At 45.2% G+C, this 20,792-nt stretch overlaps 1 protein-coding gene across 2 annotated transcripts; it reads right to left on the bottom strand.

Moving 5' to 3' along the window:
* Positions 1-2: 2 nt before the first annotated feature.
* On the bottom strand, positions 3-20,026 carry ECI2 (enoyl-CoA delta isomerase 2; the record flags this gene model as incomplete). 2 transcript variants are annotated; one of them, XM_082662788.1, is made up of 10 exons in its annotated part: positions 19,939-20,026; positions 16,740-16,902; positions 14,525-14,623; positions 14,129-14,317; positions 11,536-11,605; positions 7,918-8,020; positions 7,060-7,180; positions 2,523-2,612; positions 796-939; positions 3-158 (listed from the first exon to the last, which is right to left on the bottom strand). In XM_082662788.1, the coding sequence occupies exons 1-10, from the start codon at positions 19,992-19,994 to the stop codon at positions 3-5; spliced, it is 1,191 nt and encodes a 396-aa protein (XP_082518914.1). In that variant the 5' UTR covers positions 19,995-20,026. The 2 variants fall into 2 exon arrangements, with proteins under 2 accessions (XP_082518914.1, XP_082518915.1); XM_082662789.1 differs by lacking the exon at positions 19,939-20,026 and adding an exon at positions 18,917-18,953.
* Between the last annotated feature and the right edge of the window lie 766 nt (positions 20,027-20,792).

Raw genomic sequence — 20,792 nt, forward strand, 5'->3', positions numbered from 1 at the left:
CATCACAGCTTTGCTTTTTTGGACAGGAAGCTCACGACGGCATTCATGCACTCATCTGACAGCCACCTCTCCCGCAGGACGTTGCTTTCTTCAGCATTAATCGCGTGCAACTTTTCTTTCTCCGTATTTCTGATGACCTGTTTTGAAATTCTCATGGCCTGAAAAAACAAAACCAACAGTGAGGTTAAGAGGCATTCTAAGAGGAGTGAGATTATTCTAGAATTCTGAGGCTTGTTTCTCTGTCGTTCATTTGATCCTGTGACACCTTAAGAAACGTGTAGATAAGACGCTGTTCCTCAAACGTTCGTGTGTGCACACATCCTCCCAGCAGGTGTGGGGCAGGGCTTGTGATCACACATTTCTACGAAGCTGTACATAGAAACCAAAGCTTCTGGCTCCAGGACATTTTGAGCAGTGAGAACATGAGAAAATCAGTCACCAGCTACATATAAAAATGAGTGCTGTGTGGTCAGAATCTCCTCACAGTTAACCTGTCTGGCTGCTCACCTGGATTCAAGGAGCAAAGTGCTGGTAAAGGTTGCCTATCAACCTCCTCCAAGTGGTGCCCAGAGAGAACCGCCCCTCGGTCTCCACAGCACAGGAGTGGGACGCCTATTTGATCAGTTTTGTAAAAGTCAGTATTTCTAACATTATTAGGCTTACTTTTAATCTCAGATTTAGATGTGCTCAGAGCCAGCTGTCTTGTTTTTTAAATTGCTTATTCTCTTAAGGCAAACAGATGATTTCCATGGTTCTTACAAGCAAAACAAGACAAACAAGAAAACGAATACGAACATTTGGGGGGAGCTTTGAATATGCTTTCAGCCTGAGCCAAACTTCTTTCTGAAAAGTGCTGTCGGGAAAAACTTCAGTAACAAGTCCTTGGGTACATGCTTCCCGGGCTGTTAACTTCTTCCCAAAAACGAGCATCTCTGTTGCCTGAAATGAAAAGCGGGATTGAGACGTTACCGCAGTGAAACAAGGCTCAGCTAACTTCAGAATGAACTGCTTCCAGCAGACACAGGGACATCTCCTTCTGGCCGCTGAGGCTGCCAGTATTTCTCATTAAGGGGGAAACTGTTGGTGCCACAGGCAATGGTTTGCCAGCTTTGTGCTGACACCATTGGGCTTTCTGGACAGTTTGTAGAGGTTGCTGCTTCTGTGTTTGTCTACGACGCGGAGCAAAAAGAGCTGGGAGCCTGGGGCAGAAAGGCTGCGAGGCAGGTGTTGATTCTACGACACACGGCAGCAATGAGTTCCTGTTTTAGACACTATAAACAATCGTAAAACGAAAAGAAAAATCACCGTCATAGGAAATGCCAACCAACATTTAGGCACACCAACTGTCAAAATTCCCTTCCCCGGGGACCTCCCTGGTGGTGCAGTGGGTAAGACTCCATGCTCCCAATGCAGGGGGTCTGGGTTTGATCCCTGGTTGGGGAACTAGATCCCGCGCGCCTCAATTAAGAGTCTGCATGCTGCAACTAAAGATCCCATGTGCTGCAACTGAGACGCGGCGCAGCCAAAATAAATAAATAAAATAAATAAATACATACATATATATATATATTTTAAAATTCCTTTCCCTGGAAATTCACACAGTGGTCTGGCTCTGACAGTTTTCTTTACCTGCCCAGGTACTCCAATGAGCTCCACTTAACTGAAGGAGAGTGAGGGAGACTGATGTTCAGTTTCTAACAATACTGGGGGCACCAAGTGGATTTCCTTTCCCATGTCTGCAATTTCTCTTCCAGAAAAGGAAAGACGGTTTCAGAGTCAAATGTTCTAAGCCTTAGGGTTGGGTCTGCCCAAATTTTCAAAGTTCAAAGCTGTATAAGAATTCAGGGCACGTGACTGAAGAAAGAGATTTAAAAAGGGAATTCCTTGGTGGCCTAATGGTTAGGATTTCAGGCTCTCACTGCCGTGGCCGGGGTTCAGTCCCCAGTCGGGGAACTGAGATCCTGCAAGCCGCATGGCATGTCCAGAAACAAAAGAAAAGAGATTTTAAAAATATACATTTTTTTCAATGAAAACCTAATAGCAACGAACAGAGGCTCAATTCCCACTCCCCCCCTTTCAGATCCTGAAGGATGTCTGCTAAGCCTCTCCCTACCCCTGGCTCTCGGGCTTGTCATGATGCCCTTGGGGTCCTGCCCACCAAGGGTGGGCACCTAGGTTTCCATAACTGCAGGGACAGACCTGAGCGGCCAGTGGGCCCCTTGGAGCCTTGCTGCCCTGTGGGACAGTCTGGAGGAAAGGCTGTGGGGGCCGGGAACGGCGCTGGGAGCACGGGGCACCCAGCTGAGAGTCACCCCCAGTTTGGGGACAGAGCGTCTAAATTTCCCTGCGGACCAGACGCTTCCCACAGCCTGGTTCCTCTATGTTTAAAACTCTTGGAGTTGGGTAGCAAATAATTCGCTTCCGTCTGCTGCCTCTATTATAGAGGGAAAGAACAGAGAGTGTGGGGTTACTTTTGGAATGGAGATGACATTACCTTTCGTTTTAAGGTTTCCAAAAATTACCTTGCTTGGGCCCATTATCTTCGGAAAAGTGTAAGAGGAGCATCCTTCTGGACTCTGGCCTAGGTGACTGAATGGAGTATGAAATGTTGCCTTTTTGAAGAGAGAGAAAAAAAAAAGAAAATCATCTTTTCACATGTGATTTCAAAAAAATCACTATTTGTTTCTATCCTCCTTACAATACTTAACTGAAGAACTTTAAAAAAAATTAGGGTTATTGTATTATTACACAGGCAGACCTCCTTTTATCGTGCTTTGCTTTATTGTGCTTCGCAGATACCGCATTTTTATTTTTTGTTTACAAATGGAAGGTTTGGGGCAACCCCAAGTCGAGCAAGTCTGCCGGAGCCATTTTCCCAACAGCGTTACTTTAAATTAAAGCTGTTCTAAAATGTCTGATGGTTTTCTTAGACATAATGCTATTGCACGCTTAACAGACTACAGTAAATGTAAACATAACATTTATATGTACTGGGAAACCAAAAAAGTCCCGTGACTCACTTTATTGTGATATCTGCTTTACTGCGGTGGCCTGGAACCAAACCCACAATCTCTCTGAGGTCTGCCTGTATACACACAAAATCCACTCTTCACGTACGCAGTTTGATGAGTTTAAACAAATGCATACAGTTATGGAGCCACTACCACAACCAAGACACAGAATAGTTCCATCACCCCCCCCCCCCACGCCAAGGTGTCCTCACGCCCCTTCTGCAGTCAGTCTGTCTCTCACCCTCAAGCAACCACGGATGTTTTGTTCCTACAGTTTTGCCTTTTCTAGAATGCATATAAATGGAGTCACACGTTCTGTAGCCTCTTCTCCTTTGGTGGGCTTCTGTCCTTAGCAGAAGGCTCGAGTCACCACGTTGTTACTGCACATAGTAGGGTCTGCTCCTTATTTCTGAGAAGTATTCCATTGTACGGATGCGTCACAATTCGCTTATCCATTCACCAGTTGGAGCCACTGTGGTATTTCCAGTATTCTGGATGTTATAAATAAGGTTATGATGGAGGTGTATTTTCAACTCTCTTGGGTACATGCCCAGGCATGCAGCTGCTGGGCTGCGTTGTTCATGTGTGCTGTAACTTTCTCAGACGTTGCCAGGCTATTTTGCGAGGTGCAGCAGGGAGTTCCAACCACGCTGCGTTCTCCCTAAACCTGTCGTTATCCTTAGTCTTTTCAATTTTACCCACGCTAGTAGGTGTGTTGTGGTGTCTCGGTGGTGGTGGTGTTGTTTTTTTGTGGTACGTGGGCCTCCCACCATTGTGGCCTCTCCCGTTGCGGAGCACAGGCTCCAGACGTGCAGGCTCAGCAGCCATGGCTCATGGGACCAGCCGCTCCGCAGCATGTGGGATCTTCCAGGACTGGGGCACGAACCTGTGTCCCCCACATTGGCAGGCGGACTCTCATCCACTGCGCCACCAGGGAAGCCCTTGGTGTGGTTTTAATCTGCTGTTCCCTAATGACTAATGATGTTGAGCATCTTTTCGTGTGTTTATCAGCCATTTGCATACCTTCTTTGGTGAAGTAGCTTGCAATACTTTGCCCACTATTTTTAAGTTGTATTGGTTGTCTTTTTTTTTTTAATTAATTAATTAATTTATTTATGGCTGCATTGGGTCTTCATTGCTGCACACGGGCTTTCTCCAGTTGCGGCGAGTGGGGGCTACTCTTCGTTGCGATGCGCGAGCTTCTCATTGCGGTGGCTTCCCTTGTTGTGGAGCATGGGTTCTAGGCACGTGGGCTTCAGTAGTTGTGGCATGAGGGCTCAGTAGTTGTGGCTCGCGGGCTCTAGAGCGCAGGCTCAGTAGTTGTGGCGCACGGGCTTAGCTGCTCCTCGGCATGTGGGATCTTCCCGGACCACGGCTCGAACCCGTGTCCCCTGCATTGGCAGGCAGATTCTTAACCCCTGCACCACCAGGAAGTCCTTTTCTTAATGGTGTCTTTCTCACGTGTTTTTAAGAGCCATTTATACTTTCTTTTCTGTGGGCTATTTATTCCTCTCTGTCGTGTATTTTTATATTAATTTGTTGATCCATCACTTTATACACACATTTTAAAAAATATATTAGAAAGTTTAGCCTGTATTGTGAGTTGAAAAATTACTTCCTCAATCTGCCATTTGTCTTGATTTTGCCCCAGAGGTTTTTTGATTGGTTTTAAATACCAGAAACTACTTTAATGTTGGTTATTTAGACTACAGAGTCATTTGTAGTTTTTTTCTAGATGTCAGAAATAGTTTTGTGTGTTTCTTGATGAATGAAAAGTTCTTATGAAAGGAAATTAACTTATAATCAACAATTCCGTAAACAGCATATTTAGACTTCATTTCCCATAATCAGGTATGGAGGGTTTTTTTAATGAATATTGCTAGAAAATATAAACATATAATGTACAAAGCATACAAATCAAAATAATAAAAGTATAAAGTAAACAGTTATTAATGTCACCTGTCTTCTCTTTTCCCCCCTAAAAGAAAGCGTATTGGAGAAAATGTGCTGAGAAGTCACAGCCTAAGGAACATGACCAGAAAACTGAAAGCAGAAGCCGACCTTGGTAAGAGCCACAAACAGGTGCGTGGAAAGCTGATAATAAGCAGCATTTAATTCACTTATAAACATTATTATAAGCAACGGAGCAGTAGATGTAGTTAAGGGTTAGATGCTGGCCTCGGGCTGCCCAGTGACCCTGGAGCTTCTTAACTTCTCTGTGCCACGGTTTTCTCATCTGTAAAATGGGATGAGAGCACCTGCCTCGCAGGGCAGTTAACGTGGGCATTTACTGAACACATATAATGTGCATCAGCAGAGTACCTCCTAGATACTGAGCGCTCAAAGATCTATTACTGTTATGATTTCTGCCTTTTTATTAACTCAAAGAGGAAATGTACTGTTTGCTGACAGAGAAGCTAATAGGCAGAGGCACTACTTATTGCCCATAATAGAGAATAACTTGGTTATATGGGTTAAATGTTAACCCACATTTAATATGGTATCTATTCATGAAGCCAGGAATGAGAAACCCTGTAAAATGAATTCCTCTCCACAGCTTCTTTCTTCTGTGTCTTTGCCTGATTTTAAATTGAGCCCTGGTGTAACTCAGTTGGGTGAGCTCTCAGCAGTGGTCACTGTTTGTCAAATATTTTGCTTTGGGCCCAACCTTTTAGCATACATAACATATACGCATTTCCCTCTGATTTCAATTGAATTCAAATTGTATCGTAAGATGGGAGTCCTAGAAATCTTTAAAAAGATGATGTACATGACAATCATTTGGAATCCAGTGGGTGAATCTGGACAAGATTCAAATATGATGATACTGGCCTCCAAGTACTGAAGAATGAGACCCCCAAGTTCAGGTCAGGAACTCCTGATCCCACCCTGCTCAAAGCAGGTCAATTAATTGGTCATTTAACACACAGAATGTGACCAAAGACTGTTAATTTCTGCCTTTGAGCAGAGACTTCCACCTACAAAGGTTAGGTAGCCTAGCGTCTAGACTTCCATTTGCTATTTTTATGGGAAAATTATTAGTAAAAATTAGATCTGACAATATGCCCAACCTCATTGAAAGGAATCCAGGAAAAGGTGAGCCACAGAGTTAAGGACCCTCATATACGGCCCCATCAGTGGAGAAAACACCTCCAGACAAAGCCAGGAATCTCTTCAGCGGTAAAAACCAAGTGTTCCCTGCAAGGCTGTATGTACGTTAGCAAACTGTACTGCCACAAAAGCAAAGTCACTCTAAGAATCTGATAACCCTACGAGGTGGTTATTAGTGCTACAGTAAACGTTCTAAGATAAACGTTCATCACATTTTTGTTTATAAGGATAAAAACTTATAGGGTTCCAGTGTCAGGGACTGGTTAAATGAGATAAGTTAAATAACCCAAATGTTAGCACTGCTTATCTGAGTGGTGAGATAAGGAGTGACTTTTAAATTAACTCTTTTCTTTGTACTTTTCCATATTTTCCAAAATTTTATTTTCTACTATGACATATATTATGACTGTAGTAGGAAGAAAAATTAAAATCTATATAACTCAATGGTGAACACGACTCCTCTGAGCTTTGGTTTTCTTATCTGCAAAGGAGGGAGTGAAAGTGGAATAACGCCTGAAAGTTCTTCCTTATTCTGGATTTATAAATTCCAGGATTCACTTACTTGGAAAAACTGATCAAATAACTCACTTGCATAACCTCCAAAACAGCTATTTTTTGCCCCCTGCTAACAAGCTTTGAAGGTTCCTGACTATTTTAGAGTAAAAATGAACAAGTGTTGTGTAACAGGATTAGAGCACAGAGCCAAAAGAGCTGGGGCAAAATGTTCACAACAATATTCGTGTTTAGGAAAATTCAAGTTAATAGTAAAGGAAAAGAAAAAGCATCATATTAGACTAATTCTTTGGGAAAAATTTAAATTCGGTCCATTCTACCATAAACCATATGTAATCTGTTTACTAGTAGCAACAATAAAGGAGAATTCAGAGGATCTCTTTTTAACTTGTATCACTTCATACATTTCCGGGAGCTGACTTACCCTGTCGGTCGCATACACGATATCAAATAGCCCGAGAATGGTGACGGAGATTCCTACAGCTGGTCCATTTACCACTGCAATGAGAGGCTTCGGAAAATCTATAAAACAGTCGACAAAATCCCTACAGACGTGGAAATACAAAAGCATGTTTAAATATGCCAAAGTAGCAGCAGGCGAGACAGGGCGAGTCTGGAACGTGCTTTTCTGGCCAGGCTGGTGAATTTCCCATCGCCCAGCAGTGCCTCTCTGCCCTGCCACCTCCCTGGCCTCTCGCACCAGGTTCCTCCCATCTGAACGGCACTTGAGGGAAACTCGCAGGGTCCCACAGGTCAGCCTTCGTTCAAATCTTGTGTTCTAGGCATTCGGTCAGGGACGTAAGCCAGCTGTAGACTCAGAGGCGAGGGTGGCCGCCAGCACGTGCTGCGGTATCCCAGCTCAGTGGGCACCAGAGACGCAGCGGGGACTAATGAGGCGGGAGGAGATGCCTTCACGCCCTCTGTGTCTTCTGAGACCATTTCAAGTCTCCTATGAGCAGCGATCATGGCAGTCACGCCTTCCTCTGGCCAGAGGAGAAGTTGCTAAACTCCTCTGCCTCAATATGGGAGAATTTAATTGGTAGCGGTAGTTGACTTGTATGCTTTCCAATCAAATGTGGTGTAGGGAGGCCAGGAGAACGGGTAACAGAAGTTACAGTGATGGAGCAAATGCCCCCTACTGATAGAAGCTTGGAGAAATATGCTTGCCTAAAGTCACAGCCGATTACACAGAACCTAAGAAGTATTTATTTTACGTTGGCGCAGCTGAAGACCCCACACCGATAAGGATAAGCCCCCCGGGATGAGACAGACGTGCTCTCACCTCAGTAAAACGGCCCCGCTTCTGGCTTTCTCCTCCACTCCACCAGGGGGAATATCCGTGAAGTTGGTCAGATCATTCCCACTACAGTAATAGTCCCCATTGCCTGTAAACAAAATCCATGGATCCAGCACTCACTCACTCTGCAGTAGTCACTGGGCATCTTGTATGTGCCAGGCTCTGTACCAAGCTCTGGAAATACACTGGTGGACCAGCTGGGGTCCTGCCCTAATTGACAGTCCAGGGAGTCAGCTGGACCTTGATTTAAAGACACATGGATAACTGTAGGCAACGCAACTATGACGATGCAAAGGGACACGAGGACAGGACAGCAGGCAATGGGGCTCTGCTCTCACCTGGGGGTTCAGGGAGGGACTTTGCTAAGGCGGGAATGACTGGACTGAGATCTGAAGGACACGGGCAGGGGTAGATGGAAAGAGGGTGGGGGGAATATTCTCCAGTGGTGACAGCATGTGCAAAGGCTCTGGGGAGCATAGCATGGGCTGAGAGAAACAGATGCCTTTAATTTTCTTTTTTCAGTCCAGACAGATAAATTAGAAAACAGAATTTAGGAAATCTATATAACATGAATTAGAGAGGCAAGTCTAATTGATATAATTGTAACACTATACCTTAAAAATCAAGAATGAACTTTTAATTTTTTTTTTTTTTTTTTTTTTTTTTTGCGGTACGCGGGCCTCTCACTGCTGTGGCCTCTCCCGTTGTGGAGCACAGGCTCCGGACGTGCAGGCCCAGCGGCCATGGCTCACGGGCCCAGCCTCTCCGCGGCATGTGGGATCCTCCCGGACCAGGGCACGAACCCGCGTCCCCTGCATCAGCAGGCGGACTCCCAACCACTGCGCCACCAGGGAAGCCCGAACTTTTAATATTTTTAAATTTCTTTTTTATTTAAAACATTTTTTTCATTACTATTATTTTTTTGGCTGCACCGTGTGGCATGCGGGATCTTAGTTCCCCGACCAGGGATCGAACCGGTGCCCCCTGCACTGGGGACATGGAATCTTAGCCACTGGACCACCAGGGAAGTCCCTGAACTTACTTTTTAAGTGTTCCTGGATGATATAAAATATTGGCCATTTTGTTGATTCTTAATCTTCAAGGCAGAGATTTCAATATATAGCTAATATACACGAAATTTTAATAGATTCTAAAAAAGTAAAATTGGTAAAACCAATCATTTCTGATTATAATACAATAAACTAGGAATTGATAACAGAAATGGAAAAGCAAAAAAAAAAAAAAATCCTTTCTGGAAATTAAAGGACCTACTATTACAACGTTTAGATCAAACAGGAACCAGAAAATGAACGTGAAGGATATACAGAAAATCACTATAGGAAAAGCACTATTTATCAAAACCTAACCTTTCAGTTTCCTCACCTGTAAGATACGAGTAAGAACAGGGCCTAACCTCACAGGGTTATTGCAAGAAAGCTTAGAAAAGTGCAGAATCAAAACGCTATCAGATGAATTAAAATGCTTAGACCAGTGCTCAGCAAACAGGAAGTATGATAGAAACGTTAGCCATTATTACCATTATTACGAAACCCAGCAACTTCACTTCTAAGAATATAGCCTTTGGATTTTGCACATTCGCTGCAAGACATATGTCCAAGGATACCCTTGCAGCATGATTTTAATAGCAACAGACTAAGTACGGTCTACCCATTCATCAATACAGGAATGATGAAATAAATTATGGAATCCCCAAACTTTCATACTTTGTAGTCCTGCAGATGTATACGTGCTGACAGAGAACAATTTTTTTGGATACGCTGTTAGGAGAAGGTGGGTATAGTATGTATGTACTATATGCTTCCTTTTCTGTTTACAAGAGGCGGGGTACACACACATAGGCAGTTTCTGGAAGGCTCAAGAAAAGCTGAGTTTTTCTAGGAAGCAAGACTGGGGTTCCAAGGAGAGTGAGATTTAGTTTTGTTGTATGCCATTTCACAATCTTTGGATTTTTTAAAAAACCATGTGCCTGTATTATACTTTTAGTTAAAAATTTTTTTATGTATATGTATAGCTGACTGACTTCGTTATAGAACAGAAACTAACACACCATTGTAAAGCAATTATACTCCAATAAAGATGTTAAAAAAATTTTTTTAAATTAAAAAACCAGAAAACATTCTTCTCCTGTATCAAGCCAACGCCACCTCTAGACTGATTTTGTTGCCTCCATTCTCCGAGGTGTATTTGTGAAAAACAAGGGCCATGCTCAACTCTTCCCTTTCCTTCACCCCCTCTCATCAGCTGTTAGGTATCTCTCTTTCTCCTCATCTCCCTTTTTTACTGAAAGATCTCTGATATCTCTATATAATATTATATATTTTACACATTTTAATGAAAATTAAAAGAAAATAAAATCACTCTGGGAATTCCCTGGTGGTCTAGTGGTTAGGACTCCGCACTTTCACTGCCAAGGGTGCAGGTTCAATCCCTAGTTGGGGAACTAAGATCCCGCAAGCTGCGTGGCGTGGCCAAAAAAGAAAATAAATAAAATAAAATAAAATCAGTCCTGCTTCCACTGCGTCAACAAATGGTAACAGCTCCCGTCTTCCAAGTACCTGCTGTGAGCCCTGCCCTGCACTGTCTCGTGCCACCACCTCGACCATTCTGTGGGGTTAGGAAGACACTGTCTTCTCCATTCGGGAAGCAGAGGTCTCCCACAGGTAGTGAGGAATGAAGCCCGGATTTAAACACCAGTGGATCCGAGTCCTGACCCTCAGCTTGCACCACTACATGCAGTGCCCCTTCCAGGTTCAATGACTTCCGTTCTCTGAGTTCTCATCAGCCCAGGCCTAGAAGCATGCATAGTTTCCACTTATTATCACAGTGCTGATATAACTGCTAATGCTTTTTATTATATCTTAAACATTTGCTATACTGTCGGTTTTTAGAGTTGTAATTTTTAATACTTGTACAGTATATAGTCTACTGGATGTTCTAAAATGTGCTTTATTATTCTGTCACGCAGCATATTTACAATGTTTTAACATTTTCACAATTATAAGTCATGCTGCAAAGATTATCTTTCTTGCATAAGACCTTTCCTTTTTCTTGGATAATTTCCCTAAAATAAATTCCCATAAGTGGAATCCCTGTATCAAAGTATATGAACATTTTACATACCGTCAAATGCCCTTTCCTTAGCTACTTACACTTTTTAGAGCCATCACGCTGTCAGCAAGGGAGTAGAGGCATTTATTCTACCATAACCTTGTCAAAACTGGGTATAACATGAAATTTTGCTAATTCAGGTAAGTATAAAGTGGTATCTCATCATTTTGATTTCTGTTTATTAATCTGGTTGCATTTTCCTTGTTTCTTTTATGCCTGTACTTTCTCATATAAATTATCTGTTCATTTTACTCACCCGTTTATCTAATAGGTCTTAGTACTTTTCTTACCAATTTGTATCTGCTTTTTACGTGATAAAGGTATCAATCCTGTGTCTATCGTATTTCTTATGTATTTAAGAATTAGAGTATCTTAGCACTAGGAAAGATATTAGAGCCTATTTACTCAATTTCCTACTTAGATGAAAATCCCCCCAAATAGAAATTTAACTAGAAATCTAAGAAAATGTCTCACCTGTTAAAACAGTTATGGCTGAATCATCCTTGCTTGCAGCCTCAAGTGCAAGTATGATGTCGTGATACATCTGTGTGAAAGGGGGAAGACGAGGAAAAGAAAAAAACTCTGAAAATGGTAACCATCACCCAGGGGCTTCACTAAACATCAGTCTGCAAAGCCCACCCTCTGCAAAGTGCCAAACACTTCGCTGGCTGTATTTATAGAGCCAGAACGAAAGACTGAAAGGACTTCCATTCCTTTTATGATTACGTGGTGCGTATTCTGTACCAAGTGCTATGTAGAAGATGCTGGAGAACATATCCACGTTTTTCCCCCAAAATGAACAAGTAAGACACAGTCCTTGAGCTTTTGGAATTAACAGACGGGGAGGGACAGCTCTAAAATGGGTGGAAAGTACAAAGCAACAGAAAGCTCAGAGGAGCTGCCGGTCCTTTTCTGTGGGTACAATGGCGCGGGGAGCAGAGAAAGATTTCCAGGAAGCAGTTTTTTATTTGGGACGTCAAGACAGCATGAGTGTGGCAGGCAGCCTGGGAGTGTTATGGAGAGTGAAAGGCTGGACTCCGTCAAGAACAGTGGGCCCAATATTTCAAATCAGCCATGTCTCTGAAAATCTTGGACGTGTAGCTGTCATAGCTTTCAAGGCATTTAAAACAGGTGCAGTTTCTACCTTAGATGAGGGAGAGAATGGTGAAGAGCGCTGACGTTTATAGATACACATCCTTTACTGAAAAAACAGACGCATGGACTTTACATAACGTATGAATGGAGGTGAAATCACTTCTACTGAGGGAGGGAATGAGGAAGTCGTTCCATTACGACTACCGGGATGATGATGCAGCATGACAGGGTATCTGGGAAGAGCCAGGCTCAAGGGATGGATAGATCATGGCTTCAACTTAGATCTTCCTGGTTATTAGTCATGTGAGTTGCAGTAAATAAGTACTTAACCTAATTATTTTATTGTTAGGTAGCAATAGTGGTAGGCTCCTTGTGGGAATTAAACCTCTGTGTGGAAAGTACTGACACACATGCGCCACTCTGTAGAGTAGTTATTACTATTACTACCATGGATATATAAAAATGAGTCAGTGGGCTTCTGTGGTGGCGCAGTGGTTGAGAGTCCGCCTGCCGATGAAGGGGACACGGGTTCGTGCCCCGGTCCGGGAAGATCCCACATGCCGCGGAGCGGCTGGGCCCGTGAGCCATGGCCGCTGAGCCTGCGCGTCCGGAGCCTGTGCTCCGCAACGGGAGAGGCCACAACAGTGAGAGGCCCGCACATCGAGAAAAAAAAAAAAAAAAAAAGAGTCAGGAGAAAAGAAAAAGTTTTGAGACTCGAATGCTTTGTTAACTGCATAGTGCATATCCAGCTTCATGGAATCCTTATTTGAGACTATTTTAAGGTAGTGTGCTTTTTCTACTACAACAGAGGTGATATGTCCGATGAAAAGGGGTTACGGCCGTTTTGAATTTTACTCCCAGTTCAGCACCAAGTATCCAATTAACCCTCTACTTTTTTCTCAAGGGGAAAGGGCTGAAGTGGCTATTTTTCCCTTAAACTTCGGTTTATTTTAATGATACATATGTTTGTCTCGCGTGTATAACATAATGATTTAATATTTGTATACACTGTAAAATAACCACAATAAGCCAACGTCCATCACCACACATCGTTACAGTGTTTTTTCTTTGTGATGAGAAATTTTAAGATTTATTGTCTTAGCAACTTTCAGACACGGAAAACAGTATTATAGTCACTGTGCTGTACAGGTGATCCCTGTGACATTTTCATTTTATAACTGGAAGTTTGTACATTTTGACCCCCTTCACCCCACACCTCTGACAACCGCCAATCTGCTGTTCTCTGTATTTATAAGTGAGATCATACGGTATTCGCCTTTTTCTAAGCTATTTCGCTTAGCATAATGCCCTCAAGGGCCATCCACGTCGTCACAAATGGCAAGATTTCACAATTTTTTACGGCTGAACAGTGTTCCACTGTGTAGACGCACCATGTTCTCTTTGTCCATCGTCCACTGATGGATGCTTAGGCTGTGGAAGGGGTTATTTCTATTATTGTTCTAGTTCAACGACCGATTCAAAGACTAGCAGTGCCCTTGTGAAGCAGCTCATTTCAAGCAGAGCTGGGTTATGATCTATTTAAGTTCTTCTCTCCTTTTTCCCTCTACTTGTACAAAATAAAGCTCCACGCAGGTAGATTAGTACTCACTCTCAAGTCTAAGTGACATGAAGGTATGTCCAGGGAGCGTCTATGCCAACCTGAGAGAAGCCCTCTGCATCTTCTCTTACTGTGACATGTGTTTCATTTATATTCACATCATTTATCTGTGTTTCCATCATCAGAAAAGTTGCAGTGCCTCTGGGCATGCATAACCTACCCGAAGCTCACAAATTCTAAATAATGAATGTCCCACTCTGCTGTACGAAGTAGCCACAATCATTAATCTTCTGTATGAATCAAACACAAGCTCTCAAAGAAACAGGAAGGATGCTGACACACTATAGTTTTTGAGTGAAACAGACAGAGGAAGAAAAGAAAAGCAGGACGGACTCTTAGGGCAGGTCGTGTTACCTGAGTGGTGAGTGCATTTTTTTTGTCGGGCCGGTTCAATGTGATGGTTGTGATGCCATCTTGGGAGGTCACCACCACGGCGTCACTTCCTGGTTGCTTCCTGTCTGCTGCAGGTGTCACCTGGATGGAGGGCTCAGACGAAGCACTCAAACTGGACACCAAGTCCACGTAGTTACGCCTGGCGGTTTCCTGCAGAGAGATGACAATTTCAGCCCACGGTCAATGAACAAGCATTCTGAGAAACTTCCTGGCAATGAAGAAAGAACAGAGATTCTGGTTCGGTAGAGGGATCTCAAGATCTAGAAGGCTCATCTGTGATGGCTTAATAATGAGAAGCAACCCCTTCCTTTAGGAGCACAGCAAATGGAATAAGAGCAGAATGGTAAGTAAGTGTACCTTGGGCAGACTGCCAAGAGCACTCCAAGCATCCCACTTGGCCTTATTGATAAAGTCAAGCACACCTGGTTTGGGCACATTACAAGGTCCTTCAGTGGCCTGTGAAAAGGAGAGGGGCAATTACTGGTCAAACGCCCATGCAAACTGGAGCCTTAAACAGTTAAGACCCATAAGATGCACGCTAGCGTGAACGCACCTTCCCCTCCCAAGGCACATAGATTTATTTGAATTTCCTTCTCCCTTCGACGCTGTTGCTAAAAATGCACAAGCAAGAGAAAGAAGCCTGGAGGGACAAAGTACGCCATTGGCTGTTAGTCCCTAACGTAAGTTACAGCTGCCTGTGCGTGAAAATAACGCAAGATTAGGGTTTGGGGAAAGTACTGAATACTTTTTAGAAAATCATCATCGTTCATTAGTTTTAGCGATGGTCACATTCTTCATACATGATGAAAATCTTCAAGCAAATAATCTTCAAAGGTAACTCGCCCACAAACATTTTGAACACACAGTGTATTCTGAAAGCCCATTCAAAAGAAACACCCTCCCCAACCCAGTTCCATGGCAGATATCTAATAACTGAGCAACACAGCTGCAGCTGCGTACGAGGGGGCAGGGGTGGGGTCATCAGTGCCGCTGGCCCTTAGGACACTTAACTGAAGGACACGCGAGCAGCAAGCAAAAAGCAACTAAAGTTTACTTGTTTGAGGGGAGGCGCACTGAGTGTTCTGAGATGAAAAAAATATGCACTCAGTTATTTTCAGAGATGGCAAATTTAAAACTCCATTTAATAACCATGCTTTTCAACTTCGTAATATAACTAGCTGAAGGAGGCTCTGAAAAACAAGGGCAGCAAAGGAGGCTAAGACTCTCCAAAGAAAGAGAGATAAGACTCACCTCGCAAGAGTTAGCCATCTGAGAAATCAGAGGCAACGCAGGCCGTAAGACTGCGCCCCTCCATTTCTGACACCAAGTGCGAGATTGGGGGGCTCCCGAAACCACCCTCGGGTTCAATAATCTGCTAGAATGACTCACAGAATGCACTGAAAGCTGCTGTACTCTTGGTTACCGGCTATTGGGGGAAAGGATATGGATTAAGGTCAGCAAGGGAGGATGCAGAGGGTGGAATCTGGGGAAGGTGTGTGTGTGACACCCCAGCCCGCCGCCAACCGGCCACTGCGGAGTCAGGACAGCGTACTCTTCCAGTCCCAGACTGATGCGTGACAACACACAGAGTACTGCCCACGAGCGAAGCTCATTCAAGCCTCAGTGTTCAGAGTTTTCACTGGGGCTCCACCACCTCGGCATGATTGAAGGGTAATTGCAGCCCCTACTCTAAATACCATGGTTAGACTCTCCAGGCAAACAGAGACACTTCTATCACTCTTGGTATTTCAAGGGCTTAGAAATTACCTCCCAGAAGCCAAGGGCAAAGGTCAGACCTCTTTGGGGGCAAAGTTAAGTTCTTTACTATACACACCAGTATGAAAGTAAGAGAGGCTGATATGCGTCACAGGAAGAGAAAAATAGAAAACACACAGGAACCCAGAGGGGCTGACTTCCCAGGACATTTTTCAGACACTGTAACTTAAAAACTTGAGTTTTAAAATTTTGTAATAAAAAATTTCAAACATATACAAAAGTAGAATACTGTCATGAACTCCCAATCTTCGTTACCCAAACTCAGTAACGCTCATTTTTGCCATACTTGCTTCATCCACCCTTTTCTTTCCTTTTTTGTTTCATTATTTGAGAGAATGCCAAACACCATACTATTTTACCCCTAGGTATTCAGTATGCATTCCTAAAAAAAAAACAAAACAAAACAACAAAAAAACATTTTCTTATACAACCATGATGTCATTAAGAATAATTCCTAGGTAACACCTAATACTCAGTTCCTAATCACATTTCCCCAATTGTCTCAAGACCACTTTTTCAGCTGATTTATTTTAATTAGTGGCCAAATAAGATCTACACCTTTGGTTGTTATATCTTTTAAGTCTCTTTTACTCTGGAGTGGTCCTGAGGAGTTACTTTTTGCCTTAGTAATATTTTGAAGTCTAATATAATAAACTCTCATGTATACACTCTTGGTAGGAAAGGCAGCAACACAATCCCTAAAAGCATTAAGGCTGCATTTTAGTACAACACACAGCACGTCTGTCTGAGGACCTATCTGCTCAAAATGTCTTTATGTCGCACCTTAGGCATTTACCTGCTTATACAGTGCATAGAGTTTTAGCTTCACTTCATTTCCTGGATCCTTCTTCAAGAGTTTCACCTGATTCAGGGCATTTTCAAAGTCCTTCTGGCTGGCTCTCATTGCTGGGCCACACAAGTGCAGCTGAAGTGCTGGGAAACGGGTGACCTGCAGAGGACTGCAAACAGGCAGGTTGACTGCTAATCGTTCCCAGCCCTTACACTCCAAAATGCTACGTTTCTCCAGAAATAGTTTCCCTATACTTCCCCAGCCACCTGGCTGTGAATGGTTAGTGGTTTCCAAAACTGTCCCGAGATAAGAAATCAGTACAGAAGCTAACGGCAGTCACGGAGCCTTCAAATCAAACAGAGGGAAAGCAGCCAGAAGCCGGGGAGCCGTGGACTTGTGCCCCGGGCAGGAAGTCAGTAGAGGCCTGTGGGATGGAGGACAGCAGGAGTGCTGCGCGGGGTGTGAAGACCGCAGAGCCACTTGCGTACAACTGAAGTGAAAGGAAAGACCCAAAAAGTTGTTTTTAGAAGTGAAGTGGTTTTGATATAAGAATGATGTGAGCTGTGTCAGGTTGACATCTCATCCTCCTGGTTGGTAGCCGCTCGGAGCTCAGCATCTGAGGGGTCCTGCGGGGGACGTACTGATAAGAGCAGATGAAGTGACTATATGCAGAGGGGTCATTGAGACTATAAATCCCCAGAGTTTGTGAGGACCGTCCGAGAGTGTCAGTCTGGGCAAGGCTCCCCTCTGCTGATCCAGATAGCTCTCCAAGACCTTGGGGCACTAGCTCCTGCCATGGTAAAGGGGACTCTTCGATCAGCAGTGAACGCCATGTAGCGGCCACCGAAGAATCAGCCTGCCTGGCCACACCACCAAACTGCTCCAACATCAGGGGACTTTTACTTGGGGGCTGGCAGCTGGACGTCAGCTCTTGGATGGCAAAGTCAAAACTCTCTACTGCCTTATGAAGAGGCATAATCCTGTATGCTACTGGCTTGTGAAATTATTACTATTCCCGCAGTGAACCTGGGTTAAATAAAACAGTGGCAAAGACAATCTCAGTCTCTGAGTTTAATATGCCTGCCCCACCCCCAGACAAAATAAAGATACTGAGACCAAGGGGGTAAAGTACAAAGAATTCAGTCATTTGGGTTCCAAGGTCCAGAAACAGCCTCTGCAGTTGAAACTGAGTCCCCGTAAAACCGAGTTTCCTTACCGAGTTTGTGAGTCATCCCTCTGTCCAAAACTTTATTCCCTTTCTTGTCTCCTCTGACCTCAATCCTGGGCTAACTGAGCACTAATCAACCAGAGTCAGATGACTAAAATTGCTGCTGTCGATAACACCGTTTTTGTACTAAAACTGCTATTATAGACATCATTGTTAACATGCAGACTCAGGTTGTTTCTGCAGAGCAGGACGAGTTCACAGACCCCTGTGCCATGGACCACCTGGCCAGAGAGTTATAAACCAGAGACATGCAATGATTAATAAATGTCACAAGAGGATAATTAATTTCAGCTTCTTTGTTCTTCCCCTCAAAAAAAAAAAAAAGCCTGTAACACAAAGATCAATTTGGAGTGGACCTGAGGCCTGTCCTCCCACTGCCTTGCTTAGTGCCCTGCAATAGATCCTTACTTTGCTGCAAACTCCTGCTGTCAGAATTCGGTTTTCTGCCCCTCAGGCACATAAGCCCTTTGCTCAGTCACATAGTCACTGATCAACAAAGTATAAACTTTTATCAGGTCAATTCCTTACTCTGCTCAGCAAACATGTGTGTCCCAGCACACACACACACAGGTGAAAGGAGGGGAAAATGAAGATGTAAGAAATGTTCAGAGGAGGGCTTCCCTGGTGGCGCAGTGGTTGAGAGTCCCCCTGCCGATGCAGGGGACACGGGTTCGTGCCCCGGTCCGGGAAGATCCCACGTGCCGCGGAGCGGCTGGGCCCGTGAGCCATGGCCACTGAGCCTGCGCATCCGGAGCCTGTGCTCGGGAGAGGCCACAGCAGTGAGAGGCCCGCGTACCACAAAAAAAAAAAAAAGAAATGTTCAGAGCAGAGACGAGCAGTTGCTGGCATTCCAGATAGAGAGCACTTCTTTCTTAGGGAGGTGAAAGTCCTACCTGGGGGAAATCTACCTGCCTTGGATGCTAGGCTGTGAAGCCTGCTGAGCAGACATACTCACCCCTAACGCAGACATGTCTAATGAGCCAGGTGCAGAGCAGAGACAGCAAGCGCCACCAGGTAACTAGCTTTTTAAGCACACACAGTAAGCAGAGGGGAGGGGAAAGCATCAATGCACAGCAGTGAGGTCACAAACAAACAACACTGTTGTTTCACAACAAATGACCCTGAGTAATAAAGTTAAAGGCATCAAAGATGATTAAAATAATAGCTACAAATAAAGCCCAAACCTAACAAATGTATCACCTCCTCTGCAATAATGTAACTTTCAAAGAGTAGGTTCAAACCTTGAGTTAGCCTCATTCAGTAAAATCAGCCTTCTATGAGTTTTACATTAAATAATTGAATCCGTTTTTTTTTTTTTTTCCCCAAAAAGGGAAAAAACTGCATTTTACATGAATTTGGCACCTGGCAAGTTACAAGCAGAAAATGAAAGGAAAACTTAAAATGTACATAAAGGGCGAAATGTGCAAGTTCTCACAAAATATGGTGCAAACTTATTTATTTTAAAATAGAGTTTTTAAAAAATTACAAAACACGACCGCTTAGTATATAAAATCGGGAAAATCGTAACTCCACCCCCGAAGGCAACCGGCACGTTCCAGGGTTTTCCCCTTGCCGGTGCACAGCCCGGTTCTGGTTTCCACGTGGCCCGGCTGTGCATCCCGCCACCATCACCAGGCAGGACGTTCTCCACGAAGCAGACGGGTCACCCCCACCTGACCTCGGGGCGCGCTCCCACGGCGGGCACGAGCTCGCACGGCCGCTCACGCGACCCCCCCAACTCAGCAAAGCATCTCGGAGCCCGGCGGCGGGGGCGGGCGGGGACGCGCGCGGCGAGACCCAGCTCGGCCGTCCTGACCCTCCGGCCCAGAGGAGGGCGAGCGGGAGAGGGACACCTGACGTCACGCTCTGCTAGCAGCCCGCAAACCCTGCTGCTACCGAGACGCGATAACAGACAGCGCGCCCCCCGCAAGCAAGGCGGCGTCCGAGGGCGACCTTGGGCCCGGGCTTGGCACTTACCTGCTGAGAGCGCCCGAGCACCACAGCCGCGCCAGCCTTCCGGCCACTCCTGCCATGGCTGCTCCAGGGCGTGGGCGGGACTGCGGGCCGTGGGGTGGGGGTGGGGACTGACTCCCGGACGGGGCTGGGACACCATAGGTCTGAGCGGGGCCGGGGAGGGGCGGGGCCTGAACGCGATAGGTTGGATAGGGGCCAGGGGCGGGGCCGGAGCCCGGGGAGGGCGGGCTGGGGCGGGCCTGAAGGCGACAGGTGGCGGCGGGGCCGGGGGCGGGGCCCGCGCGGGGGGAGGGGCCGGGAGTGATAGGTTGGGTCAGATCAGCGGCCGGGGCGGGGCCGGGGCGGGGCCGGGGCGGGGCCGGGGGCGGGAGGCGTGTGGCTCTGCCCTAGGGCCCTGCGGGGTTGGCGGGAGCACCGGCTGACCCGGCGTTTGAGGCCGGAGGCGGGGAGGCAGCCGAGGGCGCGTGAAAGGCACGTGTTCGCTCCGCAAAGTGAGCGGCTCGAAGACCCGGTAGAGTGGGGGCGTCAGACATTCTCTGTCGAACAGTTTAAATCCAGCTTTTCAGGTCAGTGACCGTCTCAGGGTGTTTTGGAGTTCTGCCAAAGCATTTAACAAACTTTTTATGGGGAAGAAACCCTGAGAGTTGGAAGGGCCTTTGTCGCCTCGTCCAGGTCCCGGAGGAAAAAATTACGATTTTTAGATGAAGGGAGTTGACACCTGCGGACCAGCTAGAGTGAGCCAGGCTCGTTCTTGTCCTCTGAGCAGCCCTGCAGGGAAAATGCTGTCGCCCTGTTTTGCTGATGTGTAACGTGAGGGCCGCGAAGATTAATTAGATGACTTCCCCGAGGACCTGAGA

The sequence above is a fragment of the Grampus griseus genome, assembly GCF_964374135.1.
Source record: "Grampus griseus genome assembly, chromosome: 10".
In the NCBI taxonomy this organism is placed as follows: domain Eukaryota; kingdom Metazoa; phylum Chordata; class Mammalia; order Artiodactyla; family Delphinidae; genus Grampus; species Grampus griseus.